Source organism: Prenolepis imparis, unplaced genomic scaffold (assembly GCF_030444845.1).
Source record: "Prenolepis imparis isolate NDT839.2.m4 unplaced genomic scaffold, iyPreImpa1.0 SCAF_10, whole genome shotgun sequence".
Taxonomy (NCBI): Eukaryota; Metazoa; Arthropoda; class Insecta; order Hymenoptera; family Formicidae; genus Prenolepis; species Prenolepis imparis.
This window is the reverse complement of record NW_028141168.1, coordinates 16141449-16164922: the sequence shown is the minus strand read 5'-3', so window position 1 is coordinate 16164922 and position 23474 is coordinate 16141449. Positions and strand designations below refer to the sequence as shown.

The 23474-nt window shown below is 36.8% G+C and overlaps 2 protein-coding genes across 4 annotated transcripts in view; both read left to right on the top strand.

The window, feature by feature from the left end:
* LOC145941848 (homeobox protein abdominal-A homolog) overlaps positions 1-17982 on the top strand; it is a 31931-nt gene extending 13949 nt beyond the window's left edge. The window contains exons 3-4 of one of the 2 annotated variants that reach the window (XM_083048196.1): positions 12843-13180; positions 13278-17982. In XM_083048196.1, the coding sequence (XP_082904322.1) occupies positions 12843-13180; positions 13278-13328 (389 nt within the window). In that variant the 3' untranslated portion in view covers positions 13329-17982. Of the gene's footprint in view, positions 1-12842 lie in introns of both variants that reach the window. The other variant, XM_083048195.1, reaches the window with a different exon arrangement.
* LOC145941850 (uncharacterized) overlaps positions 1-23474 on the top strand; it is a 163179-nt gene that overhangs the window by 122140 nt on the left and 17565 nt on the right. The window lies entirely within an intron of this gene.

Below are 23474 nucleotides of genomic sequence, written 5' to 3'. Positions count from 1 at the left end.
TTCGCGCTACCGAGAAAAAGAGAGATAGAGAGAGGCCGTACTCAAAGCTGGAGGGAATATCGTCCGCGTACTTACGGAAATGTATAGCGTTGACATACGGAACGACGTTGTCCAGGCGAGAAAACGTGCTCTCTCTCCGGCTCTAAGCCGTGCATCGCCGAGGCCGAAGACACACGATGGTAGTGGAGGAACGAGCCTCGGCGAGGGCACTATCATAACAAATCCGGCTGTTTGCATAACACGACGACGAGCAATTCGGGCAGGTTTGACGGTGCGCGATATAGACCTTTAGCCGACGCGATGTTGGATATCCAGGGGGGTGAAGGACCGAAGGCGACGTTTGTAGACGTAAACGTGGGGTGGAAGGGACCAAGGGCGAATCGCGACGCCTATCTAAGGGTTTTCGATGGCGAAGGGCGACGTATCCCAAAAGGGAACCCTGTATAATCTATAGCGGGATAGCCGAAATCCCGAATGGTGTACGCCTCTTCTTTATGCGTGTTGTTGTTAGACAACAACGCCATGTAATTGTTGGAAATCCACGTCCGGAAATACATTTGCATTTTAACGCGCGGCGAAACGTATGTACTACGGCGTGTAATACGGGACACTTGATTGTCGAACGTATTATTTATACAATAGCGCGATAGGGCTAGGGGGGACTTGTCGAGGGGGAAGAGATTCTCTCTTTAGTCGGGGGGTTTCATCCGAGGTAGAGTTACTACAACTTCGCGGCGCTGAAGTTCAGTCGTTCGTAAGATGATCCGTTTGCCCTGGACGACCTCGATATAATCCACTATATATGCTTTTAGCTATCCACTCGTGAATTACGTTCTGGTTTGTTTCAATAAAATGTACTTTTTTCCTCCGGTGTCCATAATTATCCGTAATTTCGCGATTTACGGATGTTCTCCTATAAGGAGAAACGAGCCTGTTTCACGTATATATATCTCTTCCGAACTCGTTTACTTCGATCATAAATCAAATCCGTACACCGGCGAATCATGGCGGATACATTTTTACACACGTCGCATTTTCTGCTCCGGGATAGGAGTTTTTATTTCCCGCCATAATTAAGCTTTTATAGAGAAGTGAAGATGTTCTCTCGATAAAATAGTAATATTTAATAAATTGCGGTCTTTTAAAGATACCCCTTAACGGTAACAGTTTCCGGAAGCTGCTCCACGGATAGAGGGGAACGGTTGTATATATGTATATTATATATATCGTAGAACGATTCGGTTTACATACCGCGCGGAGTACATCAGCTGTTTCACGCTGGTGCTCCGATATCGTTTACCCACACGACTGTGTTATCCCCCGATAAAAACTAAGAGCACTATTTCCAGCTTTTGTGTGTCGTCTCGCCAGGGCTTATAGATACGTACTATCCTTTTTCCCTTTTGCTTTCTCCAATCTCGCAACCTGGCAACGCAGCTTGCATACGAGCTTACTTCAACATCTCATTATTAATATGTATTTTTATTGTAAATATTATATGTGCGTGCATTTCTACATTTCTCCTTATAGACAGATAGAAACATTCCGCGATTTTTCCATCGCGGTCTAGAAAATTTTTCGACGAAAAGATTTGCAGTATAATGCAGTAATATCTTTACTTAATTATTGAATCGCAATTGTCGATTTGGAACGCACATGTATGATAAATAAATTTATAATAAATTGAAGCGAATACGGATATATATATTTCTTCAGTGATATATCTATATTGGGGTACATAGATTTCTTCTACATTTGTGGTGCACATGATATTTCGTTATGATTCTCAAATAGCGAGATGCACATCTAGCTTCCGTATCCACGTTCGTGTTACACGTTCACACATTGGTCCACTGTGTGTGTAGGAGCTACTCCTGCACCTTGTTTCGATTCAGTGGATGACCAAAGAGAAGTGAGGAAAGAGCAAAAGAGAAAAAGAGAAAGAGGGAGAAAGGGCGAGAGAAAGAGAGAGAGAAAGAGAATTGGAGGGTGTTCTAGCTTATAACAGGAGCTAGAATCGTTACCAGTGCTGTGGAATCGAGTGCGCATGTGCGCGCAAATCCCCTTTGTTCGCGTGATGTGTCCAAGTTGAACCGGAGAGTCCAGGAGGAAGCGCGCGTGTACCAAAGTACACGAGAGAGAGAGAGGAAAAGAGGAGAGAGAGAAGGGCTGTGTCTCCTCTCTCGGAGGAGTTCTTTTATCTTACCAGTTATTATTGTTATATATGTATGTTTGCCTAGCGAAGGTTTCCTAATTGCAGATTATCTCTATAGGCGGATAAATATTCCGCGATTTTTCGCCGATGAGCTAAGAGAGCGACGTTCTTCCTTTTCCTTCGATTCTTCTGCAAGTTTTTCTTTTTATTTTTTGACAGAAAAAATATATATCTTTGACTTGATTATTTGATGATCGTAATTATTAAATTAGGAGACGTGTGGTAAATAAAACCGAAGGGTGCGAATTTTGATTTACATTTTAACGGGACGATAATTTCTTCAAAGTTCAACTGCACTTCAGCAAATGAAAGATAATTCGAGCTTCAAGCGGTGTTTGCGAACAATTTATTAGATGCGATGCAAGGAGATCCTTGTCTCACGGAAGCTTACTGATACACTTAAACGCACAAACCACGGAGATATATCTGCTGTATACCTCGCTGGCGCTCGCATTTTATAGAAACTGCGAGAAGGAATATACTTTTTCCTGGCGTAAAATCAAAGAGCATTATTGTATGTCCTATGTTGTTGGAGATGCGTGACGTTCGCTTTTAGCCTCAATAGAAATATTACAAGCCATCAGACTTAATAAACACTCGCGAGGTTCTGTTATATAGTTAAATATATTCTAATGGAAGCGAAGGTCGGAGACGGTGAGAAGTTTAGGATTCTGATTGAGTTGTTATCTATCAGCAGCAGGTCATACGTGATATCATCTTCTTAATGATGATGTATCAAATTTGAATACGGCAAATATATTATAGAATTACGATACGTGAGACTTTCAGACAATTATCGGTTTTACATTACCAAGGTTATCACGATAAAACATTTAATTTTACCTATATGCACGTATCTGTAAAGGATTCTCTGCATTCAAAAAAATATATCGATGTACAAGAAAAATATATCTTTGACAAATTTTTCGATTAGAAAAAAAATATTCGATGCTTTATAAATACATATATCAAATTTTTTGACAGCAGTGCATTTTTTTGTATTTTATAATACTAATTTATACAATCTGGACAAGGTAAATAATTATAATAATAATGTGTCTGAATTTTATAATAAAAGTATTATCAGCACGAATTTCTTGCTGCGACTCTTTGCCCTTTTTTATTATTAATTTTGATAAATAATTATATTTTTTAATAACTAATTAGAGTCTCAAAATGAGTTGGCGATGAGAGGGCTCTCATCGCCAACTCATTTTGAGATTCTAATTAGTTATTAAATTTTAGCAGAGCCGTAACGATTGTTTTTTACTTTAATTCAATCATTTAATTTATATTTTTTAATTCTTAAAAACATTTTAATTGCTTTTCTTATGTGTTTTAATGAAATAATATTAGATACAATTATATGTGTACCATATATAATTTAAAAAAAGAATTTCTCTTTCTAAATTTTATTTTATTCGTCGAGTTCGAGAGTTGCATAAAGAATCTACTCTCTTTCTCTCTCCGCGTCTTTACTTTCAACTCTACTAATGAGTAATAATCCTCTCCAAGTCTCTCTCGCCGTCTTTCTAGACTTATTCCGCGTCTCGTTTCGTATCTTTCGGAAGCCATAGCGCCCAACGTCGGATGTTCTAAATTGCACGGGCACGACTTTTATTAGCGGAAAGAGACAACCGTGGCATTTGCATGTAATGGCGTAAGGGGGGTGGGTTGTAGTGGAGTGTGGTAACACGGGGAGTGTCAGAAAATATGAGAATAGTCAGAAAGGGCGCCGCAGGCCACGATAGAAAGAGAAAGAGAGAGATAGAGAGAGAGAGAGAAATGGTGGGGGATGTAAGGCCGTAATTAGAGTCTTAGGGGTTCCACGGGGGTAGCTGTTCGCGCTGTTGCCCTGTCGGAGGCGGAGGTGGAGGCCGTTAGTCAGAATATAGAGGGTAGCAAGCCTCCGTTACGAGCTTTAAGAGGGGAAGGAATGTTTGCCAACGGCATTCTAATACTTCATTCTTTATTGTAAAATTAAAATTTAATCTCGTTTCGAAACAAGGCCTCCTCGCCCTGCGGCATGAGATTACGCGTATTTCGAGCCTGGCGCTTTGCCGACAGGTTTATTTTTGAGAGCTGCCGCTGCCGCCTTCGACCGCTCTTGAAGATTCTTTGGTAGAGACGAATTAAATAAGCGTGCGTTATAGAGGATAACTAGCGCACGAGATATGTTCGATAATAAAAATTACGCTGTCGATCGGGCGATAAATTTTCTGAATGTACATCGTACACTTTATTTGTGATAAATTTAGCGGCAGTTTCAAGCGACATTATGTGGACATACGGAAAATGGCCGGGATTTCTTCGGCGTACGGATGAGTTATCGATTTGATAAAAGTTATTGTGACGTTTACACCTCGTACACGGGCACTCAATTATATTTGAGTATTATCTGCATGCTCGTATTGCGTCCGCGACAGTGAATGTCGTACAAAATTTAGTATCTTCCGTAATTTCACACACAATCCGGGGCATTGATGAAAAATTAATAAATTTTAACTCTTCGCCGCGGTGTTAAATTTTTAATATACTTCAATATCTTTTTAAATAATAATATAATAAACAAAAATAAAATTTCAAGTTTTATTTGTAACATTATTTTATTTTAAATTAAATTATTCTATTTTAAATTATCTTATTTTCTATAAATCAAAATGATAATTGAGAAAAAAAATTAATATTAAAAGTGACGCGTTAATCTTCATCTGGATAATTAAAGAGATATTACCGTATTGAATCGGGGGATTTTTACGCCAGCAGCTTATCTAATATCTCTTCCAAATCCGCGAAATATACGCGGCTCTCTTTCTCAAGACGCCTTCTATCAGTGGAGCGGCGATGTTCGTCCGGGAGAGACTCTTTGGACCCTTCTTATAAATTTTCCTCCTCGACTTTACAATTTCGTGGGAGATTAGAGCTCTTATTGTGCGCCGTGGCGGCACAATTGGTCGCCATGTAGGTATATACACTACAACACCGTGAAAGGCACCGCCACGCATCTGGGTACATTCGATCTTTAGGCGGACGAGAGTCTGCGTATCCTCGCGTGTATATATGTACGAGAGCACGCGAGTACGCCGAGGCGTGCGCGTGTGGTAGATACACGCCGGATAATGGGAGGCACCCTTATGGATGGCGTTTGGGTTCCGCCGGGAACAATGGAGCGAACTTCCCCCTCTCACCATCCATCCTTGTCGGAATCCTTTATTGCCGCGCCCGATGTATATATACGAACGCTATACCCCCATATATATTGTATATATGTATATGTACATATATGTATGTATATATGGATCTGCCCTCGCCCCTCCAAATTCTCCCTTCGGCGTACCTGTACGCTTCGCACACAGTCTCCAACTAGCTGTCCAACCAATCAGGATTTAAGTCTATTGCCGGTCATGACGGACGCTACGCGTGCGCACCTGTGTATCCAGCTTCCAGGCTCGTCGGTATCATCTTTGCGGCTCGCGTCATCTTCAATGTATGCGTAATACAAATGTCCGCTTTCGGATTTTTTTTTTTAGAAGCATTCTTCCTCCCGATTATAGGTTCTTTTACGACTTGAAAATAATTATCATTATTGATAATAAAATGTTTAACTTGCTCTATATTAAATATTTTAATATAAAATCCTCTATATTAAATATTTTAATGTTTATATTAAAATATAATTGTAAACAAAAATTTGCTAAAAACAGAAATTTATTTAATTTCATAAGTTTAAAAAAATTAAATTTTAAAAAGCCAGCTCTTAACTGATTTATGCTAGAATATACAGTTGGATTTGAATAAATAATTATAAATAAAAAAAAATAAGATTTTATATATATGTATATCAGTCATGTGACATCCTTGCCAGTTACTTGTGGAGAGGGCTCGTATATACCGCCGTCCTTCGTGTATGTAATAACTGGGGAAGCGATAAATCGCTTTCGTAGTGGTTAATGTCAATGTCAGGTCGGCCACTGCAGCCACCGATCGGAACACGAGACTCTGCTCCAGTTTCTAAATCGGTGAAGATTCTTCGGATTGTTCTCGTAAAATGTCAGTGCTTATTTCTCTTTTATATCCACAACATGGTACGCTGGTATATGTAAGCGGCATATGAACAAAAAAATGTTCTTACGTAAGTTTGGGGGAGCAAAGTTGTAATTACACACACAATCACGATACAAATGCGATAGGATTGAGAAAAAGATATGATATACGATTGAATGTAAAAATTACATATTAAATAAACTTTATAAGTTTCATAATTTTTATTGCGCCTAGATATTTATCTTTTATATTTATAAATATAAATATACATTTGATATATTTGATACCTCTTTTTTTAACATATAATAAAATTATTAGCAAAGTGTAAAGATCTAATAAAATTATCAATATATATTCGAGTAAAGAAGAAAGTGATATTTATTGAATTTTTTATTTTAATATCCTTTTCATAAATGTAATGATATGTGTAATCTAATGATACATTAATCTCTAAGACATTTTTAATATACCATAATAATGAAAATGAAGACAAATGAAGAAAAAAGAGAGTTAAAGTTTCTATGAAAATTTTATATTTTAAGAGAGTGCTATTTATATAAGTGTATATTGAAAAAAGTATCTTATATTTTTTTTTATATTCTTTTAATATTAAATTTTTTAAATATAATTATGTTATATTAAGACTGTATTTCTTTTACGCTCAGAAGTTTTTGTATGTGGGCGCTTATATATCTACTTTTTGCTCATTCTTCACGGTCAATTATCATCGATAGCTAATATATTGCTAATTTATTTCAATTAATTATATGGATCTATTAGCGGTGTGTTCTTACAAAAATGGCATTTGATAATGTCTTTGAATTATGTGCTCACGTGTATAATTATGTCGCAGATGCTAATTTTATGTAGTTGGTTTTCTTAATTAGTCACATTACGTAGGTGATTTATTAATTGTATACTCTCTCCCTTTTCCATTGCAAAAATGATATTTGACAAGACCGCGTGAAGAGATTCGTTTGGATCACGAGGAGTGGCAGTCACTTCAAGTGGACTGGACAGTCATTCATTTCCACTGGAACAAAATAGCTGGTAGAGACTGCTGTGCCGTAATAGCGGCAATAGGGCCAAGTTGTCGTAAATCTAAAGAGGCGTTTAAATGTCAACCGCGCGCCTTGTGCGCGTCTCCATGCGATTTCGGTTTCTCTCGCTAAGCTTTGCGATTGAAAATAATAATTTCGTTTTCATGCTAGTTTGGCTCATTCGATTTTTATTTATATAAAGGAGATACTGGAATAAATTTTCTTGTTAATATCAGAGAGAATAATTTGATCTTGGCTATATATGTATTTCTTTTAAGTTTCCCGATTTAATTATTTTCTTTGAAAATTATATGTATGGATTAGATTGGGAGTTTATGTAAAAAGTATTTCTTAACTTGAAATTGTTATTTTTAATTGTATTAAGAATCTCCCTTAGTGTGAAATCAGATTTAAAGCTCTAGTCTTTTTCTGGCTTTAAAAAAAAATGAAATGCTAGAGTAGAATATTTTGATGACGAAATTTATGATGAATAATAAATAACGAAAATAATATTCTTCGGTTTGGTTTCGAAATAGGGTAATCGTCTAAATCGTGTTGCGTTTTGTAAGATTGATATTAGCAATAGTGATTACTTTCAAGAGAGGAAAGTATGTCATTGATATACTCTAATAAGCAAGATCTTAGCAATTTATTTTCGAAATATATTGGAATTGTAAAATTACCCACTTATAAATATTAGAACTAGAGAGTGTAATGATATATTTTATTTAAATTAGAAGAGATTTAATTAGGATTCTTCTTTCTTGTACCGTTTACAATCACGTGCACAAAAACGGAGACTATACATATGAAATTTATGTAACTCGTTTTTTTTCCGCCGTGATATCAGACGGATACTGTCGGATCGCATTCCATTGGTAATAAATGTCAAGAATATTATTTTTTTCACTACAATGGAAAAATCTCGATGTCATCAGTTACGAAATAGAAATTATAACATGGCCAGCAAATTCCATATGCGCAGCATTTTACTCACGCGACTACTACGCTTTCCTCGATCGTTAGATTCGAATTTTTCATATCGCTATGTTCTCAATAACGCGCTGCAACTCGTGATAATAGCATCGCAAGGAACTTAGCATGCAGAGAAAGAGTTCAATCAACAACGGATCAGATAGAGCAACGATATAAATATATGTATACATATATATAAATTCCTTTGCACGTGATTATATACATAATATGTGTCTAGCGAAGCTGAATAATTGGCGAACGGCCTTGAATTAGAGTTGAACCGGATACCTGGCGAGATGCAGATACAGAGAGGCAAGAAAGAGTGCGGGGATTAGCCACATAAATCGCGCCCGGGACTCGGGACTTGGAATCGCGACGGAACGGACGGCCGAGTTATCGTAGGCATTTTTCCTCACTTGGCACTCTCCATTCCTCTCGTTCCTTTACATATCTCTTCCACTCTCTCATCTTTCTCTCTCTCTTTCTCTTTGCCTCTTTCGCAGAGTCGCATTCCACCTCTATTCCCTCCTCCTTCCTTTAACATGCCTCCTACCCGATCGCCCAACTCTATCGTTCTGGCAGAGGTTGCAGTGACCCGAGACTGCGATCAAGCGAACCCGTGGGTCGTGGCTACGCCGTATCTCCTCTCCCTCGTCCCTCACTTCCCTCTACCACCGCCGTCTTCCCCCTTCATCTGGCGAACTGTCTACATTTTTCACCGGCTCGAGATTTTATTCGCCCGCAGCGCCGCGAAATTAAGCCGTTTTGAGATATTTATGAATGGATCGCTATGAGAAGGGGCTCACGCATGGTCCCTCCGGCGCGGCGGTCGAACAAAGAGAATTTCAGGCCGTACAAACGCGACGCGTCTGATACGAGCCAACGAAGAGGGTCCACGTCCCCGCGATTTGCAGGTGCTGTCAAGTTTTGGCGACATCGCGACGTCTCTCTGCCGTCGCGGAGAAATCTATCTTCTCTCCGCTTCGCGTGTGACATTTCGCGGGCGACGAACCGTCCTGATGTCACGCTATGTTTGCTCGAAATTTTTTTTCCGCCGCGAACGATATAGTCTATAGGAGCTAGGAGCTAATCTTAGAACAGCGATGCCACGTGACGCTATCCTCTGGAATGTTTAAAGCGCGATCCTAATCGGAGCTTAATCGAAGCATTCTGGTGCGATACAGTGCGCGACCTCGTTAATAAATCAAGATCTATAAGCATCGATCCATTTAGCGTATTAATAAATCGTTTTCGTGAAACCGAGAGCATTTGCATTGCATTTGACAATACAAAACGAGGCCTGGGCTCTTCTTGTATAATTTGACAGATATGAGAGAGATCGAGATCGGAAAAAAATTGCGGATAAATTATTTATAAAATTGGAATAATCATTAAATTTTATTTAGAGTTGGTCGCGAAGGTCTAAAATATCAAAGAGATGGAATACGAATGTCATATCATTTTATTTTTTAATATAGAAGAGGTAATAAATCTTTAGGTAGAGCTATTTTCGAAAAAGTAGCGTGGGCCAAAACAATTTGATTAAACATGAAGGGATGCGTAGCGATATATACATGGAACGCAGCGGATACATAGCATGACAAACTTCCACAATATCCACGATTGTTCCCCAAATCCCGAGGTGCGTGATAAAGTGGATCTAAAGCAGATATTAAACTTAGTATATGACCGTAATTAGACACAGGCCTGTGCCATCCGTAATGGCGTATCTCATTGTAGCCGCCCTTCTGTAGGGTGGCAATGGACCACCGGCAATTGACTATAATTTATTTGTCTCTGAATCATTTGCGGCAAAACGTTAATTAACGCTTCTCTATAAATAAGCTTTTCTGATGGTAAACTCGATCGCGAAAAGTTCCCGAATTTTTTTACATTTTTTTTGTACAGAAAAAAGCTATCACATCCTTTTAAAATAGTTCGCCTTTGTATCTTTGGAAAATTTAGCTTCTTGTTATTCTCCCATCGAACAAATGTCACAGCCGTCCAGATAAGCCTCTTTCCGTCACCTCAGTCGACTTTATTCTCTCGCCAAATAAATTCTGGCACACACCCCTCTTCCTCTCGGCATTAGTTCTCCGCGTCGAAATTATTGATAATGCTCGCGCCAGCACTTCGCCGATGGGCCATATTTATGGCGAATGGAGTGGGCGCAATCAAGTTCACCCGTCTTCCTAAGAGTACGACGTGTACGCGGCTGGTCTCTCTTTCTCTCTCTCTCTCTCTCTCTCTCTCTCTCTCTCTCTCTCTCTCTCTCTCTCTCTCTCTCTCTCTCTCTCTCTCGTATGTAGGGTCGAGAGGAGGGTAGAGAGGCTGCAAGAGAGAGTTTTCTGGTAGCTCTGCTCTGCTCTGCTAGGCTTGGCCTCTCTCGCGTGATATGCCGCCGGGAGGATGGAATGGTTTCCCCTCTGGTTGCCAAGGTAACCTATGTCCCACCCTTCGGGCTTCGCGGTAACCACCCCGGTGGTGGCTGCAGCGGACGTACGTGTGCCAAACTGACGCACACGTACCAACGCCGCTAAAAACCGTGTTGATTCGCGCCAATACGGACGCCCGTCTACTACCTACACACACGTGCGCAAAAGAGCGGAATTCGTGAGTGTGCGGTCGCTGATTCAGGTATATATACGCTCTGGCGCTTGGACCGCGCCGGCGAGAGAACGGCCATGCTGAATTCAATATCAGCATTCTCTGCATTCTCCAAGAATTTTCTGCTCCGGGGCGATACGTATTTCATGGGTCATCCTGCATCGGAAATTGCGCACGTGCGTGTCATTCGAGCGCCACCGCACGACCGATCGTTATGACAGGAGATGGAAAATATGGCGCCGCTACGTTTAAATCTGTCGTATGGATAATGCGTCCCCACCCCCTGCCTGTGTTCGCCTATTTGTTAATCTAATTCCTCGATACATTCTAATCCGCGAGGTGTAACCGGATCACGTCCGCCTATAAATTCAGCGTAAATTGCTATCGCTTGCTAATCGATCTCTCATGAATAGCACATTACTGTCTTTTTAGGAATATCATTACGCTTCTTCACGTTTATTTATTTACGGAAATGAATCTATTTATAGAATGTGTGTCCCGTGCATACGGTGTGACCTTTTTCACGATTGTCTAGAGTTAAATTTTATAAACTAAGTTTCTTCTTTTTAATTATATATAAAATATCATGCAAGGTATCCGTGACTAATTGCTATCTTCTTCCCAGAGAATTCCAATATAATAAAATTAATACGATAACTGGATTTCACCGATACAATAATTAATTTTCTCACTTTTTCAACGTGTCCGTACAATCTTCCGTATTGTCGTGAAATAAACGAGGGGAAACGAAAAGTCTTGCTATCTTTTATTGGTCAGTAGCACGCATTTGCTTCATCACGAGGCAATAATATGGCCACTCAGCGTCGCACTGCGAATGATGGTATTATAGCTGTCTCCGTTCTTTGCGCTAAGGAACCGGTTCTCCTTAGCGATTTACCGAAGAGACGCGCTTCGTCCATGACGACAACTGAAAGTGAAGTTACCTTCAAATTGATTGCAAAAATATGTTCGAAATTCAGCAGTGACATTATTATAGCGTATAAAAAAAAGTCTGTCTCTTTCTCGTTTCAAATGTAGTTATCTTCAATTTATCTCATTAGCATTAATGAATTATTACCTGATTATTATTGTTTTTTTTTATATTCTAATATCAATGACAGTATGGTGTCATTTGATCACATTCAGTTGTCGCGGAGATCCATCTGGATCTGACATTTCGTAGATGTAATATAAATCTTATATTGCGTAATTTACAACCCTATTTAGGTTCTTAATCCTAAACACGAACCAAAAAAATTTTTAATTACTCACATCTCTGTTTATATGACATAAATTGTTGGAGAAAGTAAAGGCGAATAACGTAGCATCTCTTATAGAAAGGATTTGGCGAGTTAGACTTTCCGAATAGCATCTATTGTTTCTCGTTCTTTTTTTTACCTTTTTTTCCAGCGTCGCAATAAAACTGCCCGCAAAAGTTCGTATTTTTTTTTTTTTTCTTTCTGTGAGAGAAAGTGAGGAGAGAGTTTAGATTTGTGGAAATGATACCTGTGGGTTTATTGAGAGACACTGACAAAAGAGTATTGTCAGTTAACAAAAGATTGCGGTTATGGGATTTAGGGACATCTTTTCCAAATAAAATGTTATCAAAAGCGTAATATATTTACGTAATACAATTTATGTTCTTCTTGAGAGAAATATGGAATATATAGGTATAATTAAATATATGTATCTTGCACTTATCAAATTTATAATTATTTACACATATATATTTAAATATTTAATAAAGTATATTTTTTTAACGAATATGTGACGCTAATAAATGCGAGGCAAAACTTTTGAGTTAAAAATATTCGGCAATAGTAGAAAGAATATTTTTAATCTCATATTCACCAGCATCAATTTGTTTGCGCATTGGCATTTCAGTTTGTCCTGAAAAAGAATAAGTGTCTAAAGACTATCGACGAGAAAATCTCAAAAATTAGATTTGTTAACATTTTCAGGTCCGAACGGCTGCCCGAGGCGCAGAGGCCGGCAAACGTACACGCGGTTCCAAACGCTGGAATTAGAAAAAGAATTTCACTTCAATCACTATCTGACGCGACGGCGACGAATAGAGATCGCTCATGCGCTCTGCCTGACGGAACGACAGATCAAAATCTGGTTTCAAAATCGGCGAATGAAGCTGAAAAAGGAGTTAAGAGCGGTTAAAGAGATCAACGAGCAGGCCAGACGCGAGCGCGAGGAGCAAGACATGATGAAGAAACAGCAGGCGGAGAAACAGGCCAAGTTGCAGCAGGAGCAGCAGAGCGCCGCCCTTCAGCATCAGCAGCAACATCACGTAAGCGGCTTGGAAAAGACGCAAAGCGATCTTCTGAAAGCAGTCAGTAAGGTACCCACATAGGATACCTTACTGAGCCGACTCTCTTTCTTTTAAGGAAGACACAAGAGACTGGAGCGGCCTGGACGAAGACTCCGAAGCGAAGTAGTTGGTAAACACGGCTACGGTAAGAAGATCCTGAGTTCTCTCCCTCTCACACGCCTTCGCACGCGGGAAAACAGGTACGAAACATCCGATGCGAAAGATTTTTGCGATCTTCTTCGGTGCTTCGGTCTCGCGATCACTGGTCTTGTATCGAGGTGGAAGATGGAAGAGAATTTAGGAGGCCTGTTGAGAAGAGAGAAATAGAAGACGGAGCGCGCAGTCTTCTCCGGGCAGAAAAAGGTACGACAAACGCCTTGCTGAGTCGGTTCTCCCCTTTTGTTTTTCTATACAAAAAAAAAATACGTAGACATTACAGTAGAGAAGAAACTCTGAAAGCATATATAGAGAATGAGAACGCACCCTATCCCCCAGCTACGTACTTACTTGGCTAGCCTCCGTGGAGCAAAATTTCTCTCGGGGTTCAGCCTGTGACTGATTCCTAGAACGTAAAAAAAAAAAAAAAAAATGTATATTGTTAATCGGGTGCTACACAATGAGCCATTATCGCACGCGACGAACGCACGAATTGGCGTGATACTGCCATGGACAGAGCCACGTTATTACGTGGTGACGAATAGACTAGTTAAATGGGCCGAAACTGATGGATTAATGGTCGTATGGCCGGCCAACCGAATTATCAACCACGACAGTACTAATCAATCGAATTAATTGATCGAACTTTGAGAAAGAAGGAAGTAAGTAACTTAGCTAAGTTGCAAAACGAGCTAACGTCATGGCATCTATCAATTGTATGACGACGAAGATTAACCGCTCTAAGACATCGATGAAGATTTAGCTGATCTTACCATATATGGCTGAGCCATAGCTTTTCATATGTGCGAATTCCCAAGTTCAGCTACATCTTCCTTCGTTGTATTTGAATACATTGTACGGAGGAAGAAAACGATGAAGCGATTTCGAAGTAACCGCTTTATCGTTCTTATCGATGGTTGAGTTGTTTGATCTTCAACGTCACACGAATATTTTTTTCTTACTTCCTTCGTGTGATCGCAAAAAGAAAATGGAAATTAAAAGAAGAGTAAAATTTCGCGACCTTCTTGTGGTCAAACAACGAACAACGTGTCTCTCGCGCGATTGCGGACTTCAAGTATATCTACGATATCCATCATTCGATATCGGGCTCAAATTGTAAGTAACTCTGGCGTATACACCAATTATTTTTTTCTTACATCGCTTATTTCGACAGATTCAACAGTATTTGAGCACTTTACTTTTCAAACGAGTTAGCTTCGACGTTATTTAGTGCCGACTTTATTAAAATGTCTAGGTTTTTCGTCGAAAGAATAGAGATTAGTCATTGGCCATTAGATAGATTTGTAACTTTTTTTTAATCTATAATATGAATTTTATGAAAAAAAAATTAGTATAATTCTCAATTCATTAGTCATTAGATATTTGTAAATTTTTTTTAAAATCTATAATATGAATTTTATAAAAAAAGTTAGCATAATTCTGTCTTACACATACATACACATCTACACTTACACACATACACACACACTTAAAGAAAGAAATCTGATTTTACAAATTGTACAGTAATACATATGAATAATATGTATAATGTTACAAAATTTGAATTTTCAGCTTTTTCTTTCGATTACGCTTAATTTCGCGGTAAGAAAACAATCTATATTCGTAAAACGAAAAAATGGAATATTTTTTAATTTGTCAGCCGTTTCAAAATATACGTCAATTCAGACACAAATCACACAATAAATGAAACTTTTTGTCAATGAAATATATAATAAATTATTTTAAATCCGACACAATAAAAAAATTTAGAATATTTATTTTTTTACCAATGTGACTAAAAAGTAATATCCTATCTCATGAGCAATAAAATCGTCATTTGAATTCTCAAATTGTACCGAACAATTTAAGGAAACGTGAATGCAAAAATATTCAAACGATATATTCACGCGCTAGAAAGATGATATGACATGCCGTGAGCATATTAATATTGGATCTCGAGAATAAATCTTTCTGAATGTTGTTTCTAGGCATGATGGATAGTATAATAACTATATAATATACATTTGGCGATTGAATTTTTGCCAAGAGTTCAACAAAGAGTAATTATCTCGATCATCCTGCCGTGTTGATAGACAGAATACACTTATATACAAGTACACACGTGAACGTACATATTTTTGATCATTTATTCATTACGAAAGGAAAGGCATTGATTATTAAAGTAAGATATTCATGTGAAATTTTACGGTTGTTAGATAGTTCTATAACATAATTTATATAACGTTTACTTTTGATTGTTTCAGTTTGCACAGCCTTAAGTTATTCTTCTATATCAGCGTTTTGTTAGAAATTATACGTAAATGTTTATGAGTGTATACTGACTTTGATGAAAACGAGAAACATTGAAAGAGTTATGAAAAAAATAAGATATACATTGTACACACATTCGTACACATATGTATTAGAAACACGAGCCACATCACCGGACGAGTATCTCACTCTTAGTACATTAAATACGTAATTTGGTGTCAGGGTAGACCTTTCCATAGATATATAGAACCCGTTGTTGGTATTACTTACTTAGAGTTCGTAAAAAAAAAAAAAGAAAGGTAAAACACGTGGAAAAAGTAACCGAGATATATAAATTATTACCCAATTATTTTTTTCTCCTCCATGTTAGCGCGATCGATGCATAGGTCTTGATTCTTTATCCAAAATAAAGTTTCGACTAAATTTTATTTGTAGCTAAGTATAGCTACTCTTAATTTAACAACAATAAAATAGATAGAAAATAAACACATTGTCGTTTGATGCTAAACTATAATGCGTTCTCATATACTATCAATTTTACAATTATTATTACAAAAAAAGGTAGAATAAAATATATATATATTACATATATATATTTTATAAAAATACATATATATTAAATAATATTTATTTAATATTATTTAATATTAAATGTAAAGAAAAAAAAGAAAAATATATATATTAAATATATATATTACATTTATCGTTAAAAAAATGAGGCTTTTAATCGAAAGAGAGATTTTAATAAATGAAAATATACGTAAATATACGTAAAATGTGCGGCAAGAATCATACCTTTTAAAATTACCGACAAGATCTATTGCACAGATCGCCTAGTAATATATAACGACGTAAAAACATATATTGTACACAATATATCACATAATATATATTATTAAAAATAAGAAGTACTATATTATATATAATATAATGAGAAAAAACAAACAAAAGAAAATGAAGAATCTGTTGTATCGCGCATCAAGGTAGACTTTTTCGCTGGCGCGATGACATTTTAGGATACGTTTAAACGCAAAGTACGTAAATTGAGGAAGAAGAGATACCTTGTTAATTTAACTTGAATAAAAAGCAGCATAAATTACGACGAGCAGCTCCAACAAAATAGTACGTCCGTAATCAAAGCAAGAAAGCGCATCTTAAATAAAAAAAAAAGAAAGGAAGGAAAAACTCGTATATTCGTATTAATACTTTATCCTCTAATTACCTAAACTATAAAAGTAATACTATAAATAATATTCCCCATACGTAATGTAATGATTAAGCTGCGTATGTGAGTAACCGCGTAAACTGATGTACTCACGTAAAAAATATCTCCCCACATAGCGAAGTACCTACCTACATACCGTAATATCGTAATAATGTTTTAACATGTAATGTGCAAAAAGAATGAAGGTAGAACGTAATATATGCGTGTGTAAGATTAAACAGTTTTGCAAAAATTAAGTCTGAGCACATAATGGGAGCGAGAGAGCACTCGCAGAAATATGATTGCTATATTTATATATACGCAAATATTGTAAGCATTCGGTGTAATTGTAATTAAAATGTTTAGAGAGAAAGGTATATGTACATTATATTTATATTACTCCGACTAAAAAGTTAGTACCGTCTCTTAAGTGTGTTTTAATAGTGCATCTCTCGTAATGATGATTACGTTAATATTTATTTACATTAATTATCTTTAATAAATTATACATTTATTTACGCGAGAAAAATTGTGATACGATGCATTTTGCAAACTGTAATTAATACTTAATAATCACTAGTATTAATTAAATTGCTAAAATCCATTGATCATATATTATTTTATATTTGAAAGAATTCGAAAATACTTTTATTACCTAATCTATTATTAACTATTGTAATTATGAAACTTGTTACTTTCAAGAAATATTCGCTATATTTCATGGTACATTCACAGACAGACATACATAAGACAAATTTTATTTATATAGAAATTATAATTAATTACATTCTTAATTAATGTTCAGATTATTTATATCAAAAATACATTTTTTTTTTGTTTATCATATGTTTGCGATATAAATTATACTTTGGACCATATTTCATGCTTGTGCTCTCGGCTTACGCAGAGATATACAGAAAAATTATGAGATAACGCAACATAGTCGTATATCGGTTCCGCTCCACGTAATCTGTTATCGTGTTAAGAGTACACAACAAGTAATTATTGTATATTTCGTGGCCGTAGCCCAAGGATCTTTCGGTTGTTCTGTCGGGATGTCGAACTAAAAAAAAAAGGAAAGAAAAGTATGATCGCGCCCAAATCTACTCCGGCTCATTGTATACGGAACAAAAAAAAAAAAAAGAAATAATATCGTGGAATCGAGAAGTGAGAAAAACGCATGTGACGCGATTAGCCCCGAGAAAATCGGTGTATCTATTTGTAGAAAAGCTTTATAGAAACACATGACTCTATATACATATACATATATATATATATATATATATATATATTTACGAACTATTATTATTATTATTATTATATTATTATTATCATTATCATCATCATCATCATTATTAATATTATTATTATTTTGTTTTTGAAATTCGCTTCTCAGGTCCGCCCTGTAGTCTTGAAGTCTACAAGGCGAACCTGCTGGCACTTATACTCATATATTATTATTATTATTATTATTATTATTATTATTATTATTATTATTATGAAATTATGAGTTATTGTCATTATTATATTGCTTAGTTATGTTTTGATGTTATAACCGCAAACACACACCGTTAATTATTAAGTGACGCGGTAGCAGCAAGTACTGCGACGATGGCGGCGCCGATACGTCCGACAAATTAGAGATATACGTAATAATGCGTAATAATAATAATTATTACTAAACTTAGTCTCTCCGGAGGAGTTTGTACAGTACACAGGGGCGGTGAAGATTTATGGGGCGGCCGTGTTAGTGTTTCTACGTACGATATACATTAAATCTTAACTAAGACGAGGTGCGGCGAATAAAGGCGGCATGTGGCATTTTGACGTTACAAAGTCGCGCCGGTTTTTTGCGCGCATATATTAATACGTCAGGCATCGACCGGCAGCGTCGGACTTGAGAAATGGATCGACGACGAGGATCAGTATATTTTTTTCTTTCTTTTATACGCGATTCTCTTTGAGAGAAAGACTCGAAAATATTTTCCCTATTTTTTTTATCGATTACAATCGCTATTTCGAGTTCAAGATAAGATTTCGTTTATTTTAATCGACTATATTTAAATTGCAATTTTTTTTTTAATCGAGAAATTTTCAAGAGCGCTTTATATTTTTACAAGGAGTATACGAGTAACTAAAAAAAAAAAAAAAAAAGAAAGAATGGCTCTGGTTTGGAAATTACCGATATAAGAAATGCTCTGTGTGCGCGAAAGTAAATTATTACAGATTTAATTCGCGCGAATTAAAAAGTATGCGTCCTTTATATATATGTATATATTCTGATCAATGAGACGGTCCCTTCTCGAATCTTTCGCGCGGGTCAAAAGAGAGCAGAGTAGAGGTATATAAGGCGGAAACTTTAGACTAAAAGGAAGAAAAAAAAAAATTGTGCGGGCGCCGTCCACATATGAAGCTTTTCTCTCGGCTTATCTCTAAGCTAGCTGCAGCAACTCTCTATATGGTTATATAGAATATTATTCCAAATAACTGAGACGCGTAATCATATCATATAACGTTCATAACGCTTCCTCTCACCCTCTTTTCCTCTCCTCTCCCCTTTGAGATTTACCCCTTTTCCTCATCCATCCTCCCTCTTCCCTCTTCTCCGCTTCTACCTCTCTGCCATTTACTTGTTCTAATCTTTACCAATATCGTAGATGTACTATATCGAATTGATAGTACCAATTAGATATTATAATTATACCGAGAGGTTATACAAAAAAAAGGAAGCACGCATACACATACATATACATATAATAATATGTTATAGTAGTACAACAATTGCCCGACTTGCCAAACTCGCGTACACGTCTTTCTTGAATTCGCGTGGCCATGCACGGCCGGTTCTTCGACGTTTAAAGCAAGAATATTTATTGAAGCAACTCCCTCCAACCCCTTCCATCCCCCTCATCATCATCCAAACCCCCGCGCGAGGACTTCTCTTATCCGAATTAAGAAATATGAAAAACGAACACTAAAGTGTGTGGCTCAAAAACATTGGTTTAACGTAGTAACATTTAATGTGCGCGTATGAGTAGCAGGGGAGATGATCAGCTTGAGAATTAAAATGATTGCGTGCGTGTGAGAGTGATGAGACAGTAAGAGAGAGTGAAAGACATAGAGAAAATGTGAGTGTATATGTGAGAATGATAGAAAGAGAAAGATAGAGAGAGCATGGGATATGCAGCGTAAATCACATCGTATTATCTGTAAGCGAATCTCTATTGGCAAAATTTAAATATTATATTACCTTATATTCTTCGCGGTATATATCGATTGAAAAAAAAAAGACGAAAAGAAAAAAGAATGATATTTATACGAAACGAATAGCCGAATATCCGTCTGGCGGAATAACGCATAGAATCGAAGTGAGAAAAAATTGTTTGTTATATTTTCTTTATCTATAGATGTCATTGTTTATTTATAAACTGTTTATTTTACGTATTCTTTTTCGTATATTTGTTTTTTGTTAATGTAAAAAGAGAGAGGAGGGATATTGATGAATTTTTTTTAATGATAGCATAGAGTGTGAATATCGCTTACCGTCTCTTATTGTTTCGACGCGTATTTTTTTTATATACATAGATATATTATATATAGAATTTTTTTAAATATCCTGTACACTCGAGGACGATGATGCTGTTGCGTACCATCAATTTCCGAGCTCGACATTCATTTAAACACATTTCGCGGATGCCGAGAAGAAAAAAGAGAAACTAATTCTAGTCTTCTTTTTTTTTTTGACAAAAGGATATGCTGGTACGAAACAATCTCGTTGTCTTCTACGCAGCTGGTTGTATTATACTTATTGCATTTGTCCACGTTAGATATATGTCCAGTTACTGTAAAAAAAAAAAAAAAACACGAATCTGGACACTTATTAAGGTCGGAATCGACTGTGAGCAGTTCCCGAATTTTTTGCGAAAAATTGACATTTCGGTGTAATTTCGAACGATGATTGAACGTATATTTATAAATGGTTTCTCTTCGAGAATATTGTCGATATTGTCATATTTGGTTATTTTTTTTTTATCGTTTTGGCATCGCTCACAACTGATTCCGCACAAGTGATAAGCTAATCGATTTTGTAGACACTTTAAATGTTATATTTCCTTGTTGGCAGCTGTCCTATTTTGCGCTTAAGTTTCGAATCCTTTTTAATGATATATAATATACATATATATATATATATATATGTATATATGTATATATATGATAGCTCGTCCCGCGCCTTTTATTTTCGACACACAGATATACATTCATATTAGTTTCTTTTGTTCTTCGCACTCGTTGTAACTTGGCGAAATCTCTTGGAGAAATCCGATGCAAAATGCTCTTCGTTGTTCGGCCTGACAGCAAAGGATTCTCTCTCATTATTCGTCGAAATATATCGCGTGTGTGAAAAATTTACGCGAAAACCTAAGTCGCGATGACGTCATTTCATTTTATATGTGCCAGCAAACATTTTATTCGAAGAAAAAAAAATTCCCCAATGTGTGTTGTTGATAGATTTGAGAGTTATGTCCAGCGGACAATTTGTTCTACCCCTCGATTGTTTGATTATTTATTGTTTGAAAATTAAGATGTTTTCGCGTACTTATACGCGAAACAACTAGCCGGGGTCTGTGCACATTTTTTATATCGATGACTGTCGGATTATAGAAAATAATTCGACTTTATTTCTCTTTTCTTTTTAATTTTCGATTTCCTTGCTCAAAAACTAACGCTTGTTCAGTGTAGTTTTTCTTCTAATTCTTCGCGATGTTAATATTGCAATAATATTGATTGCAAAATTGACATATAATTTAATTCTTAGTTTTTTAATTAAATTTAACTCTTTTTTTTTCGCTTAAATCTTTACATACGTGTTGAAAATAATCCAAGTACGGAACTTAATAATCTCTCGATCATTACTTACTCTGTATCTATCTGAATGGATGAGAAGCCGTACATTATACTTCGACACAATTTCTCGATGTAAATATTAAACGCCATGTAACGTTAACATCGCCCAGTGAGTGAAGAGCCGCAGGTGAAGATTAATTAATTAATTAAGACGAATGAATCCGCGGGTCTTAACGTCTATCGATGATACCCAATTAACGTAATACTGTAACCATAAGGGGACGTAGCTGTCCTTCAATACCTACCTACCTACCTACCACGTTAAGTAATAGGAGTAAAACGGAATAATGGAGTCTCATGTCTATTGACTATTAATGATTAGTATTATGCCGTGACCGGGAGCTGGCGGCAAGAGCGACGACGATGATGATAACGATGATGATGGCGAGCGAAGTGGTAATTCATTGACAATGAATGTAAATGTATCCATTTTCAAAACTTGATGTAGAATTATATTCATAAGCTATATCTATGACATAAAAACGAAATAAAAATATATAGTAAATTATGGATGCCTCTCGCTTTCTCTATTCCTGTCTGCATAAAAATAATTTAAAAAATCCTTACCGTTCTCTTCTCGCATGTGTTTATGTAATTATAGTATATAAGTAAATTGAACCGATTTATTTGCGAAAAGTATTTCGGAGGAAAGCACCGTTTTCTTACCTGCGAGAGTTTGCATTTCAATGGCAAACTTCTGAAGAATGAGCGAAGATGGCGGGCTTTTGCTCCTATTTTCTTCTGGTTTTCCACTCCACCCCCACAACCCTCCTCCTCTCTCTCTCTCTCTCTCTCTCTCTATGGCTTGTCGAATTTTCGCCACTTTTACGCTCGCAAGGGCGGAACATTGAAATGGAGGCATCGAGTGGTCGCGTATGGCTGCGGATATTTGGAAATAACCGTATCGGTTTATGCGTTACGGTCCCCTAGGCTCTCCTCCTATTTGCCGATCACCCATTCCTCTTGCAATCCGTTTATATTTGGCGTATCGCACTATTTTTGCGTCATATATCGCGCACTTTTTGTTTCAAACACGATTGTCTGCATCGAAAAATGTACTTTAGCTAAAAAAAATAAAAATAAAAAATAATAACCACGCAATATTAGAAATAATGACGTGACGTATAAATTTATCAGAAGATATCCAAAGATTAAAAAGAGAAAAATTTTTTGGTATATTTATTTTATAGAATTCAAATTAATTTCAAATTAATTAAAAAAAATTGTCATCTTATACACACGCAGAATATCGGTTTCTTAATTTATCGCATATATACGAGTTTGTAGAGGAGAATCCACAAAGTATTACCGTTAATGTACGGAAAACCAGTTGTTCCCCTAATGTTGCATCGCGGAATCGCGGAATCCGCTTTATGGAATCTTATTCTCCACGGTAGGCGGAGAGAGACATGCCTCTCTGGTATTGTCCGAATTGACGAATGAAATAGATCCCGGCGCGGTAAAACTCGTCCCCGATCTCTTTGTCCTCGCCCGGTGTTTCCGGAGGGTCCAGCACGTTCCCGCGCCATTGGCAATCCGCGAAGCCTTCGTACCAGCAACGCGTATGGAATATTAATTCGCGGGGTTAAGGTTACCAACGGCGTCGCGGGGATACATATACACCTATACATATATGTATATACGGATAGCCTATGGGAGAATATATTCGCACGTAGCAAACATATATCCACGTCGCTTCGAATGTATGTCTTCTCTCCGACGCGCGCACCTCTCTCC